General features: G+C 33.8%; 2 protein-coding genes across 2 annotated transcripts; both read left to right on the top strand.

The window, feature by feature from the left end:
• Positions 1–3,780, top strand: LOC129794970 (sulfotransferase 1 family member D1-like). Its single transcript, XM_055835921.1, has 4 exons — positions 1–358; positions 2,939–3,195; positions 3,257–3,457; positions 3,519–3,780. The coding sequence occupies exons 1-4, from the start codon at positions 27–29 to the stop codon at positions 3,731–3,733; spliced, it is 1,005 nt and encodes a 334-aa protein (XP_055691896.1). The 5' UTR covers positions 1–26; the 3' UTR covers positions 3,734–3,780.
• Positions 3,781–6,614: 2,834 nt separating this feature from the next.
• LOC129794969 (UDP-glucosyltransferase 2-like) lies at positions 6,615–12,044 on the top strand. The gene is made up of 6 exons (XM_055835920.1): positions 6,615–7,013; positions 7,089–7,176; positions 10,129–10,543; positions 10,606–10,774; positions 10,875–11,097; positions 11,162–12,044. The coding sequence occupies exons 1-6, from the start codon at positions 6,822–6,824 to the stop codon at positions 11,674–11,676; spliced, it is 1,602 nt and encodes a 533-aa protein (XP_055691895.1). The 5' UTR covers positions 6,615–6,821; the 3' UTR covers positions 11,677–12,044.

Raw genomic sequence — 12,044 nt, 5'->3', positions numbered from 1 at the left:
TTGTATTTAACGTCTCATTGCGCATCATGTTCAGCTGTGAGAGAGTTTCTGGGGAAGATCTTCTACGGCAAGCTGAGTACTACGCCACAAAGGATTTTCTCCGTATCCAACGCTTAGATTGTGCAGACATTCCAATATCAAAGCATTGGGATACTCGGCCATTCTTCCTACCGGCCAGGCATCAATTGAGTCTTGAACTAATTGAGAACTTCAAAGTACGGTCCGATGATACGTGGGTGCTCTCGTACCCGAAGACTGGAACAACATGGACGCAAGAAATGGTTTGGCAGATATCAAACAATTTGGATTTTACACGAGGAATGAATTATTCAATCCACGATAGATTCCCTTTTTTTGAGTGAGTTTTCCTTTAAAATAATTTCTGTGTATGTGATAAAATCGATCAAGCCGTTTAGCCAATATTTCCGCTTAAATTATTGAACGAAAATCATCCTAATTTCTTGTTCTATTTGTTTAATTTCAATCAAATAAATCTCTAAAGAAAACCTCTAAAAAAGCTCTGTGACTGTTTCTAAAGTATTGAAAGTTCGACTGATGACCACAAGGGGCGCTTAAGTAAAACAAAAACCTATTTCTTAAATATCTCGAGAATTGTTTCATCGATTTGAATGAAATTTTAATATATAATGAGTGAAATTCACTAATCAGACAGTCCTAAATTTTCTTAAGATTTCTTTAGTTTTCTTGAGAAAAACTTAAGATTTCTTATGAAAAACTAAAGAAAACTTAAGAAAAGTTAAGAAATCTTAAGATTTCTCAAGCTTTTTTTTAAAGAAAACTTAAGATTTCTTAAGTTAGGCTGAATTAGGCTGAATATATGAGTAGTTAAGTAGGCATTCAGACCTCCCCATGACTCATCGCATTAATTACGTCACAGGTCAGTGATTTGTTGTGACGTCATAGTGACGGGGAAATTGAGCGAGGTCAGTGCCGTGACGTTTTTGAGGAAGGTCAGTGATTTGTGGTGACGTCATGTGGTGGACGCCATCTTGAAAATTTTATTTTGTCGGCCATTTTGAATTACGTCATGTTTTTGTCTGCCATTTTGTATGAACGGCAATTGTACTTAAACGTGTAAGTGAAGTGCACTGTGTAAAAAATTATTGGAAAATGGATCATCCCTCTGGCAACCAAACAATGAGAGTCGATCAGGAAGCCTCCGTTCCATCGGACGTCGGTCCGTCAGATTCCGAAAACCTGCGCACACTGTATCAACAGGCATTAGAGACGATATACACCTACGAGGGCCTGGGGGTTTCTGCCCTCTGACATAGAGGGTGCAGGCATTCCAATGGAGCAGATCAACCAGAGTGGTTAAGGGGATCCACGTTTAAAACTAAATTTATTCGTGGAACCCCTTTCATTACAACCGCAAATACATTATTTGGCACGTAGTACATTGACAGAAATCCTCTTTAGTGATTCTGTCGATGTGACCAATGCCAACATTAATGGGTATACAACCATAAAAGTAGAATTAATTTTATAATTTTATATTTTTTAAGGGTTTAGGGGGTACATAACCATATAATTATTATAAGATAAAATAAATAAATATAAGTTTTAAGATGAAATTCATCTTTTTTCTTGGGTGGTTTTTTTTCGTTACAGAAAATTACAAAAATTTCAATATTCAGACATTTAAAACAATTAAAAGGCGCGAAATCAATGATGATGATCAAAACGATCAAATCAAATATTCAAAATTAAAAAAAAAACCGTTAATAAGCAAGCCCAATATGGCGGAAAACAATTTCATAATTCAGACATTCAAAATGATGGACAAAAACTGAACAGAGAAGTTCATAGATTTGAATTCATTGAGAGGATACCAGTACCCAGTAGCGCAAGGCGCCGCAGATGGTTCTGGATGTTGGCAGGGAAACTCGGGCGTTCTTTATGGCCGCCCAATGAATTCCCTACTTGAATAAAAACACAATTCTTTTCTCACCTGCGGATATGTTCGCAGCGATTCCAGAATGTATTTTGAAAAATTTATTGAACCTCCATCGATTTTATACATTTTCATATAATGCTTAATCAGCTAAATGTTTGGGAGAGGCTTGCGCCGGGAATATTGGAGCGGGTGTGGGATTTGGGAACAGTGGGGAATCGGCGGGAAACTTAAATATAATTATTCACCTGTTTAATCATTAAACAAAAACAAAGAGGGAGGGCAAAAACGAAGATGGCGGACTATAACAAAGATGGCGGACTAAAACAAAGATGGCGGTAAAAACAAAGATGGCGGATAAAATTATATTTTCACCTCACGGCACTGACCTTCCACAAACAACACTGTGACGTCACGGGCTCTGCTCCCACTCGACACTGACCTTACACAACAACACAAAATTGTGACGTCACGTGCTCTGTTCCTACATAACTACTTATATGTCTGTTTTTGATGATTTTTAAGAATTTCGATGTCTTAAGACGATCACAATTTTCTTAATTTTGAAAGAAATGCTCTGGATCGTCTTAAAACACCGAAATTCTTAAAAATTATCAAAAAATATACTTCATTTAGCCTAATTCAGCCAGGCTTAAGAAATTTTAGGTTTTCTTTAAAAAAAATTAAGAAATCTTCATTTTTCTTAAGTTTTTTTTTAAAATTTTTCTTAAAAAATAAATTATTTCTTAAGTTTTTCTCAAGAAAATTAAACAAATTTTAAAGATTCTTAAGAAAACTCAAGAGTGACTGACTATGTGAATTTCACGCAATATCTGAAGCCAAGAACTTTGAAATGCTCTTGGAATATTTTTAACATTAAGAATATCTTGATTTTTCCCGCCTCTTTTTATAATTTGAATTTATTTTTACTCCAATTTGCCATACTTATAAATTTTAAATACTTTGAAGGAAATCTATACCCGTGAGGTTGGTCGCATTAGTCAATTATTTTTCTCTCAATAGAGTTGGAAGTGTTGCTGCTATTAACTCCAATGAGGAATCTCTGAAATTTCTCCAAAACATGCCATCACCACGCTTCATTCAGAGCCATTTGCCTGCACCTCTCTTGCCCAAAGAAATCTGGACAATGAAACCCAAAATTGTCTACGTGGCTAGGAATGCCAAGGATACCATTCTATCCTTCTACCACTTCTATCGGAACGTTCAGGATTATCGAGGAACTCTCAAGGATCTCGTGGAGGCTTTTCTTGCAGATTCTAGTAAGGATTAATATTTAACATAAAGGTTCTTTCATGCTCAAAAAAATCCTCTTTTTTGTAGCAAATTACGCGCCATTTGATGCCCATGTGATTGATTTCTGGAATATGAGGAATGAGAGGAATATTCTCTTCCTAACCTACGAGGACATGAAAAGGAATCTTCCATTTGTGATTCAAAAGACTGCAAAATTCCTCGAGAAGTCTCTAACAAATGAACAAATAGACATCTTGGCAGATCATCTGTCCTTCGATAAAATGTCCCGTAAGATTAAGATTATTTTAGAGAATTTCTTTTGATTGATTTTTAATGTTCTTTTGAATAGAAAATAATTCAGTGAACTTCAAGCAACGCATCGAGGATATCCCAAAGTGTGTCAATCCGAGGAAGGATAAAGATTTTGCATTTATGAGAAAGGGAAAAATTGGTTCGTACCGCGAAGAAATGTCTCCTGATATGATTGACACGATCAACGAATGGATTAGACGAAGACTAGTGGAGAATAAAGCTGATCCTGAGCTACTAAATATCCTTTTGTAGAGCTTTCCTTGTCTAAAGAAATGAATAAATGAATAAGTTGAATATTATTTTTAAAATTAATTTATAAAGTAATGGTGGAGCCTGGTTTTTGTTTTGATTCGCTCAAAATTATTTAGAAAACAAAATTAATTATTTAGATGGAGGCGCCCAAGGGGAGTTTATCTGGCAAATATTTGGAATATTTTAGCGAATCGTCCGAATCTTGACGAATAATCAGGCTGTTGACAAATAATCCGAATCTTGACAAAGATTTCGAAAATTCTTGAAGAAAAATCAGAATATTAACGAATTGTCTGAAAATTCATGACGAATAATTCTAATCACGACGAATAATCCGAACTTTAATGAAAAGTATGAATCTTGACGGGTAATCCTAATCTCGACGAAAAATTCTAATTTTGACGAATAGCTACTTAGAATCTTTTTGAAAAATTGTCCGACACTTGACAAATAATCCAAATCTCGACGAATAATTTGAAGATTTTTGTTCAGATAAATACCCCTTGTAGGCGCCGGTGTTACGCATTGGGTTAATTTTAGCTACCTATTTCCTTTTATTTTAGAAAACAAAATTTTCTTTGTTTAACTTACATTTCTATAATTTATTTTAAAATAATTTAAAAGATATATGGAGACGCCTTGTTGATCGTTTTTTTTTTACATTTTTCTAGCACAAAATCGTCTGCAAAACTAAATGGAGGCGCCTAGATTTTTTTTTACTTTACTTCTAATTAAGCTCAATAGGCCTATTGAGGTACGTCTTTTGATTTAATATAGAAGTAAAGCAAAAAACAAGGCGTCTCCATCTTGTTTTGAAGGCCATTTTGTGCTAAAAAAAAAGGGGCAAATCGATCAACCAGGCGTCTCCATCTTTGTTTCTAAATAATTTTGATCTATGCCTCACCCAACTCAAAAAGAAAACTTAAGCCTAGATTGAGAAACTTGACCTAACTCTGAAACCAACCAAGAAATCCTTGAAATCTTTGAAATTTTAGAAGAAATTCTTGATATTTGAAAGATTTCTTGGTCGCATGGTAGGACCCATTACGTAATTTATTCAATTCAATTTATTGCCTGGTCCAGATGAATTAAACTCATATGCTGAAGCATACATCATAGCTCACAGAGACATATATAATTTCAAATGAATATAGCGCGTATGCATACATAGTGTGGATGTAGGAAAGTTTAACAAAGAAAGAAAAGCTTCCAAATGGAAATTGCACGCCTTTGCAATTTGACTTATGTTACATTGTATGCGCGGTGCGTAGTGTATGCATTAAGTATATGGTGGGAACAATGAAAGGAAAGAGCCCCTAAAAGTCAAACATTACATACCAAGTCCTTTGGAATTTCCGTCAAAAGGAGCTGGAAAATAATCCCAATTCAATCGTACCTCCTCCACGAATTCGCAAAGTGAAATGCAATATTATTGGCCTTTTATCCCATCCCGCATGGGTAGATTATTCTCTTATACATATTATTATTTGACGATGGGTTGAGTGAAATGAGAAGCGGAAAGAAAAGCTCTTTTGGTATGTAAACACAAGCAAATTGGGGTGAGTAGGTGAGGTTTGCTTTATGGGAGTTTGTAACCTCCTTTTTTTTTTTATTTTGTTCACTCGTGGAAAGAACAAAAACGACCCAGCTATAAGGCACAAGAGGAGGAAATCTAATTGCGTGGTGAGTGCATTTGAAATCGAGCACAAGTAAAAGGTGAATCACACACAGAGACCGAGGGAAAATATGAAAATTTTCCAGTCTGTGAAATATTATTGCACCACAACTGCAATGAATAATTCACAGAGAGCAAAGGGTGTGGGTGCGAATGCCTGCCGTGAAAGCACAACACAAAGCAAAAAGCTACATTTGGGGCCCATTTTGACAATATGGAAAATTGATTGATCTCCCCACGAAATGTCACTCACTTGCCACACAGCAGAATTTTGCATACAATCCAATCCCTTTTGTCCTAACTCTTACCCAATTTTTTGGTTTATTTCTCATAGAGGTGTAACCGGATAGCGAAATATCCTAAAAGTCCAGGTAGTTTTAGGCCAAGAATTACGAGAAATAAAATTTTAAAAGAAAAATTACAAACGTTTAAAAAAATGTTAAACTTCAAAAATTTAAAAGTATTTAAAAAAAAAACGTCAAAATGTAAACGTAATACGTTAAAAGGAACACTTTAGAGGTTAGGAAATAAACGTCAAAATTTAAGAACAGAACATTAAACGTAAAAAAAATGTCAAACAAAGAAAGGAATCATCAAATGAGAATAAGAAATGAGAATTTATTAAAAAACCTGTCAAAATAGAAAATGTCAATTTGACAAAAGAAACGTCAAATTAAAAACAGAAATGTCTCTGACAAAAAAATTCAAATAAAGAGAAGAAACCAATACAATTATAGAAATTGTCAAAAATTACTAATTAAAACTGTGAAAAGCCAGGTGAGAAGCGTTGAAATAAAAATCAAATGTTAAAATCAACGTCAAACATTGAAGGAAAATGTCAAACGTTAGAATAGAAATGTCAAACGACAGAAATGTACATTCAGGAAATATTTTTAGTTAATTTTTAGTGCATAATAATTTGTAGAAAATTTTTATTGTCCTAAACATTATAGGAAGAGTTTTAGTAGTTCTTGTGCTGAATTTAAAGAATTTTTATTCAAAATTAACTTTTCTAGATATTTTTAAAGTCATTTTTCACGACAATTTTCCCACAAAGAACAAAAAGTTTAAGCGGAACACTACTGTATATTCCACTACTTTCCAAAAGTTCTATTACATTAGTTTTTGTTGCTAACTAATTAACTTTGAAAAAAAAAACTCGAAACATCTCAATAAAGTCTCAACGATAAGACCTATCATTTCTTAGAAGAACGCGCTGCAATGAAGTTAAAAAAAAAACAAAGACTTGCATGTTGAGTAAAACTCACTCAGTCTGTATTTTGTCTTCTGTTTACAACGTTCTTGACCATTTTAGTGGCAGTTGAAATACAACCGGCGTCGAAGCAAAAGTATTGTAAATTCGTGCAGCTTTAGAGGAGAATATTCTGTGTGTTATTTTGTGTGTAGAAGTGAATGTTATTTTCTCATTTTCTTCTGAGAAAATCCAAGAAAATGTCTCGTATTGCATTGCTGAGTGTGCTCGTAATTGTTGGTCTCTCTCCGTGTTTTGGCGCAAGAATTCTCGGTGTCTTCCCAACACCAATTCGATCACATTTCATTTTTGCCTCAGCCCTGTTGAGAGGTTTGGCAGAGAAGGGACATCATGTAATAAGAAAATTCATTTAATGAATTCAAAAGAATTTTTTCTTAATGATTTAGGTGTTTTCTTTAAATGATTAGGTGACTGTTTTGAGTAGTTTTCCACCTGAGGGGGCATTGGAAAATTATCGACACATTCAAATTGCAACAGAATCTTCCTCAGACAGAGGTAAATTCATGATTTAATTTAATCTCTTAATTTAAGAGTAAACAACTAATGCTTTGAAGAAATTAATTCTTATCATTTCCTGTCTAATAGAAGAAATTTATTGAACTCTGTTTGTGATAAAAATAAATTATTTTGTAGGAAGTTCTGGTTGTCACAACACTATGAAAAAGAGTTGAATCAGTTGCACTTGATTAAACAAAATTATGTATTAAGAACATATGTTTATTTGTATAATATATTTTTTGTCTTTATCTCTGTCTGCTTTTCCCCACAGTGTGGCCCATTAAATAAAGCAAAGCCAAATACATATAAATAAAGTAGAATTCACGCAGATTAAGATATTTTCTTTGTGAGTTGTATAAATTTTGCTGAGCCATGAAAAAATGACTCGCAAATTGCATTGGTGTGCAAAAATACCGCGGTTGTCCCTCACAGTGCAGTGGCTCAAACTTTTTTCTCATTTCCATTCCAATTCTTGAAAGGTCAGGCAGCAAACAGACGCAACAGAGGAGCAACTAAAAGTGTTGCATTTTGCCTAAAGAACATAAACTATTTTATGGATTTTTTAATGCCTGAATATTCGTGATTTTATAATGTTGATTTTTTTTCTTTCTTTCGTCTGTTTGATATTTTATCTTAGAATTAATTTGGAAAATGTCTTTTATTCAGCGAAGAAGAAATTATTAAAATCTTTACTTTGAAAAAATCAAGAAAAATCAAGATTTGGTATTTTAGGGATTTGAAATTTTTCCTTGGTTTAGGGGATAATGCGGATAATTGGGATAATTTAAGGCAAGATTAAGCGTAAAGAATATCTTAATTTTATTTTATGTACTTTCCTTATTCGTAAAAGCCATCAAAAAAATCTTTCATAAAAAAAATATTTTACACAGAATACCGTTTCTTTTAGTAATAAAAGTAATAAAAGAAAATACATCTATAAAGGAATTGATGGCGGAATGTATGAAGGATGATCCTCTATCGCAGAACAATTTTAACCCATTCCATCTTGTAGAGGATCAAAAAACATTGAAGAATCGCGAGAGAAACTCCCCAAAATCCACTGGGATCACATCGAAAAGTGCAAATAAAAATTGCAAAAAAATTCAAATATTGCGACGCCATTCGACGTTTTTTTCCCTATAAAAAATGTTTCAAAAGTTTTCTGTAGACTTGTCGCTCATTTTCTGTAGAGTTTTTTTCTAGTCAAAATAAATGTTTATTTTTTCGTTTCTGGAGTGATTTCTACATCTGAATCTGTGAAATCTTCTGCTCCTTGGAAGTCTGTGCATCTAATGATACTCTCAAAGCACTGAGAAAACAAACTAATTGCGAGTTTATTGCTGTGAATAATTTCATGAGACTTCCGGATGTCTTGACATTGCAGCCTCCTCGAGAGTGGATGCAACAAGGAGGAGGACATGGAATTTCTGTTCACTACCCATTGATTCAATTTCAATGTGCCGGAGCAAATCTTTCGCTTCCGGAAGTCCCAATTTCTACAGCAAAACCTCGTGGGCATTCTGCAGAAAAGAACTCTGAGAGGCAAAATGAGAGTTGAGAATCACTTTTGTCAGCTCCAGGAAGTCATTGCTCTTGGGAAAGATGTATGGGAAGACGGTGATGAAGATTTTGTGGACTTCCTCAGTGTTACAATCCGCGGAAGGAGACTTTCCGGAGGAATCCCAGAATAGCTTTGAGGGCAGTTAGTTCTGCGACTCTCAGAAATGTCTTCCGTGCTGGTCATGATTTGCTTGATGACTCCGTCGAATGTTTCCGGATACTGACTACTAAACTGATTTCTACATCTGAATCAGGTATATTGCGCTGGATGGGATTCAACTCGGTAAGATTTGCTTAAATTCTCACTGCCAAAAAGGCCCAAAAAAATGTAAAAATATTTGTTTTGATTTGCAAGGGGCTGGTTCTATCAACCTCCCTCAGCTTCATTTCGCTGTGCATCACCTGATTTAGATGTAGAAATCACTCCAGAAACGAAAAAATAAACATTTATTTTGACTAGAAAAAAACTCTACAGAAAATGAGCGACAAGTCTACAGAAAACTTTTGAAACATTTTTTATAGGGAAAAAAACGTCGAATGGCGTCGCAATATTTGAATTTTTTTGCAATTTTTATTTGCACTTTTCGATGTGATCCCAGTGGATTTTGGGGAGTTTCTCTCGCGATTCTTCAATGTTTTTTGATCCTCTACAAGATGGAATGGGTTAAAATTGTTCTGCGATAGAGGATCATCCTTCATACATTCCGCCATCAATTCCTTTGTCATCGTATCATTCTATCTTTGATTTATTTAATTAAGTATTTTATCTTAAGTAGATATTCTTGCGTGTAACATTTTATCCATGATTCTAATAGATTGATTTTTGTGAATATTCTTCAAAATTTTGACCTTTGAATTTTAAATTTCTAACGAATGGCAATCTATCCATTTTCTAGTTAGTATATTTTTTTTTATTTCAAAATTTATGAATGATATTTTACCCTTTCTTATGTTTATTTTTTTACCTATGACACCAATGTTCGTTATATTATCGAAAAATTTAATTGTTTTTTTTATTCTTTTACAGATTTTTAATGTTTAATATTTTATCCATAAATTTTTAACGCTTGTTTATTCTGTCTAATTTGCTAACTTCTATTATATTTTCTATAAAATTCTACTTTTTTTTACATTTTATCTTATAATTTTTAAGGTTAAAAAATTATCCCATAATTTCTAACGTTTAATATTATTTTATTTCTGATTCTTACGTTTGAAAATTAACTCACTTTAATACGTTTGATTATTAACTCTTCAATTTATAATGCCAAATACATTTTTTTCTAGGGTTTTTTAACGTTTTTATAATTAATCACATTTTTAACGATATCATTTATTCTCAATTCAAAAGTCGCTAAAAAAACTTGTTTTTCTTTTTTTTTTTATAAGGAACTTATGAAAGACTTTCCACAGAAGGATGGTCCTACTTTGGAACGCTACGCCTCCTTATAAACGGTCTCCATCAAACTCTTCACACCGCCCACAGTACACTCCACTCGTTTGAATTCAAACAAATCGCCCAAGAAGAATTTGACTTGATTTTCCTGGAAATGTTCCTCAACACCTTCCTCATTGGTCTAGGTGATCACTTCAAATGTCCCGTAGTTATGATCTTCTCAGCACCTTCATCGGAATTTATAAATCACCTGAGCGGGAATCCCTCAACTGTGGCCACTTTGCCGCATTTTCTACTTGGAAAGTCTCAGGAAATGTCTTTTATTATGAGATTTTTGAATTTTGGATTTACAACAGTTGAGAGGACAGTTTGGTCTGTTATTGATTGGAGAGAAAGAATCTACTATGAGTAAGGAGTTAGACAATGAAGGACGAAATTGATCATTATAAAGCCTTCTTTTCGTTTTTCAGAGAAAACTTTCCCAGTCCTAAATACAGATCGTACGAAGAAATGAAGAAAAACGTGAGTTTGTACTTTGTAAATGATCACTTCAGTATAACTCTTCCAAGAGCGTATCTTCCAAGTGTAGTCCCAGTTGGAGGACTTAACATTGATTCTAATCCTGATGCATTACCTAAGGTAAGTTAGCTTTACTGGTAGACCATTAAACCTTCAATTAAAGGTCCAAGTCAAACTGTTAAGTAAGATCAATGAAGATTCATTACACCATCCTTGACAGGACATTAAACAATTCCTTGATAGTGCAGAACATGGAGCCATCCTTTTAAGCCTCGGCAGTTGCTTTAAGGCATCTTTCCTTCCGCAAAAAACACTCGATATCTTCATTAAAGTTTTCTCAAAACTCCGACAAAGGATCCTTTTTAAATGGGAACAGGATACCCTGCCTAACAAGCCTGAGAACGTAATGATCAGTAAATGGTTGCCTCAAGCAGATGTTCTAGGTAAGTGAACTCTAGCTTTCCAGTCAAGCCTCTTGAGTCCCTCAGTTAACGATCCTTTTGACAGGCCACAGAAACATTAAACTCTTCATTACTCACGGCGGAATTGGTGCAATGAATGAAGCTAAATACAACGGAGTTCCAATCATAGGGACTCCCTTGTTTGCTGATCAGAAGACAAACCTAGCTTCAGCTGAACGAGAAGGCTGGGCCATTGTACTCAATATTAAAGATCTAACAGAAGAACTGCTAACAACTGCAATTGATAGAGTTCTCAATGATTCCAAGTACAGAAATGAAATTCAAAGAATGTCTTCCCTGTTCAGGGATCGACCTATGTCAGCCCTTGACACAGCCATCTACTGGACAGAGTACGTCATCAGGCACAAAGGAGCTAATCACTTGCAATCATCACTAATTCACTTGAATTGGTTCCAGAGAAATTCTCTGGATGTTCTTCTTGCTTACATAGTGCTATTTTACATTCTAATGACCTTTATTGCTTACTTAAGACATCTGAGGAGGATGAAAAGAAGGAGTTTAGGAAGGAAGCTTAAAAATGAAAAATCAAAGGATGAGTAGAGAAGAATAAATTAAAAAACTAACCTAATAAAAACTTTAACAAAAAAAAGTTTTTAATCCTAGAATATCAAACAGTTTTTTTGTATGAAATTTCAGTACAAAATTCAAATATTTCAAGAGTTTCTTGGTCGCTGAATAAGGCCCTTTATCCGACAATTTTAAATAACATTTATTTCAACAACTTTGATGGACATTTAATCTTTAATATTTTTAAAGTTTTACATGTTTTCTAATTAATGAAATAAAATTTATCCCATAATTTTAAAAAGATAATAAATTTTTTTAAAGAAATTCTTACGCTTTACGTATTATCGTACAAATTATAATTTAATATTCTGTCCCTGATTTTCTTAAACGTTAACATTAAC

The sequence above is a fragment of the Lutzomyia longipalpis genome, chromosome 4, assembly GCF_024334085.1.
Source record: "Lutzomyia longipalpis isolate SR_M1_2022 chromosome 4, ASM2433408v1".
Lineage (NCBI taxonomy): Eukaryota > Metazoa > Arthropoda > Insecta > Diptera > Psychodidae > Lutzomyia > Lutzomyia longipalpis.
The sequence above is the reverse complement of the archived record's forward strand: the minus strand, read 5'-3'. Positions and strand labels throughout refer to the sequence as shown.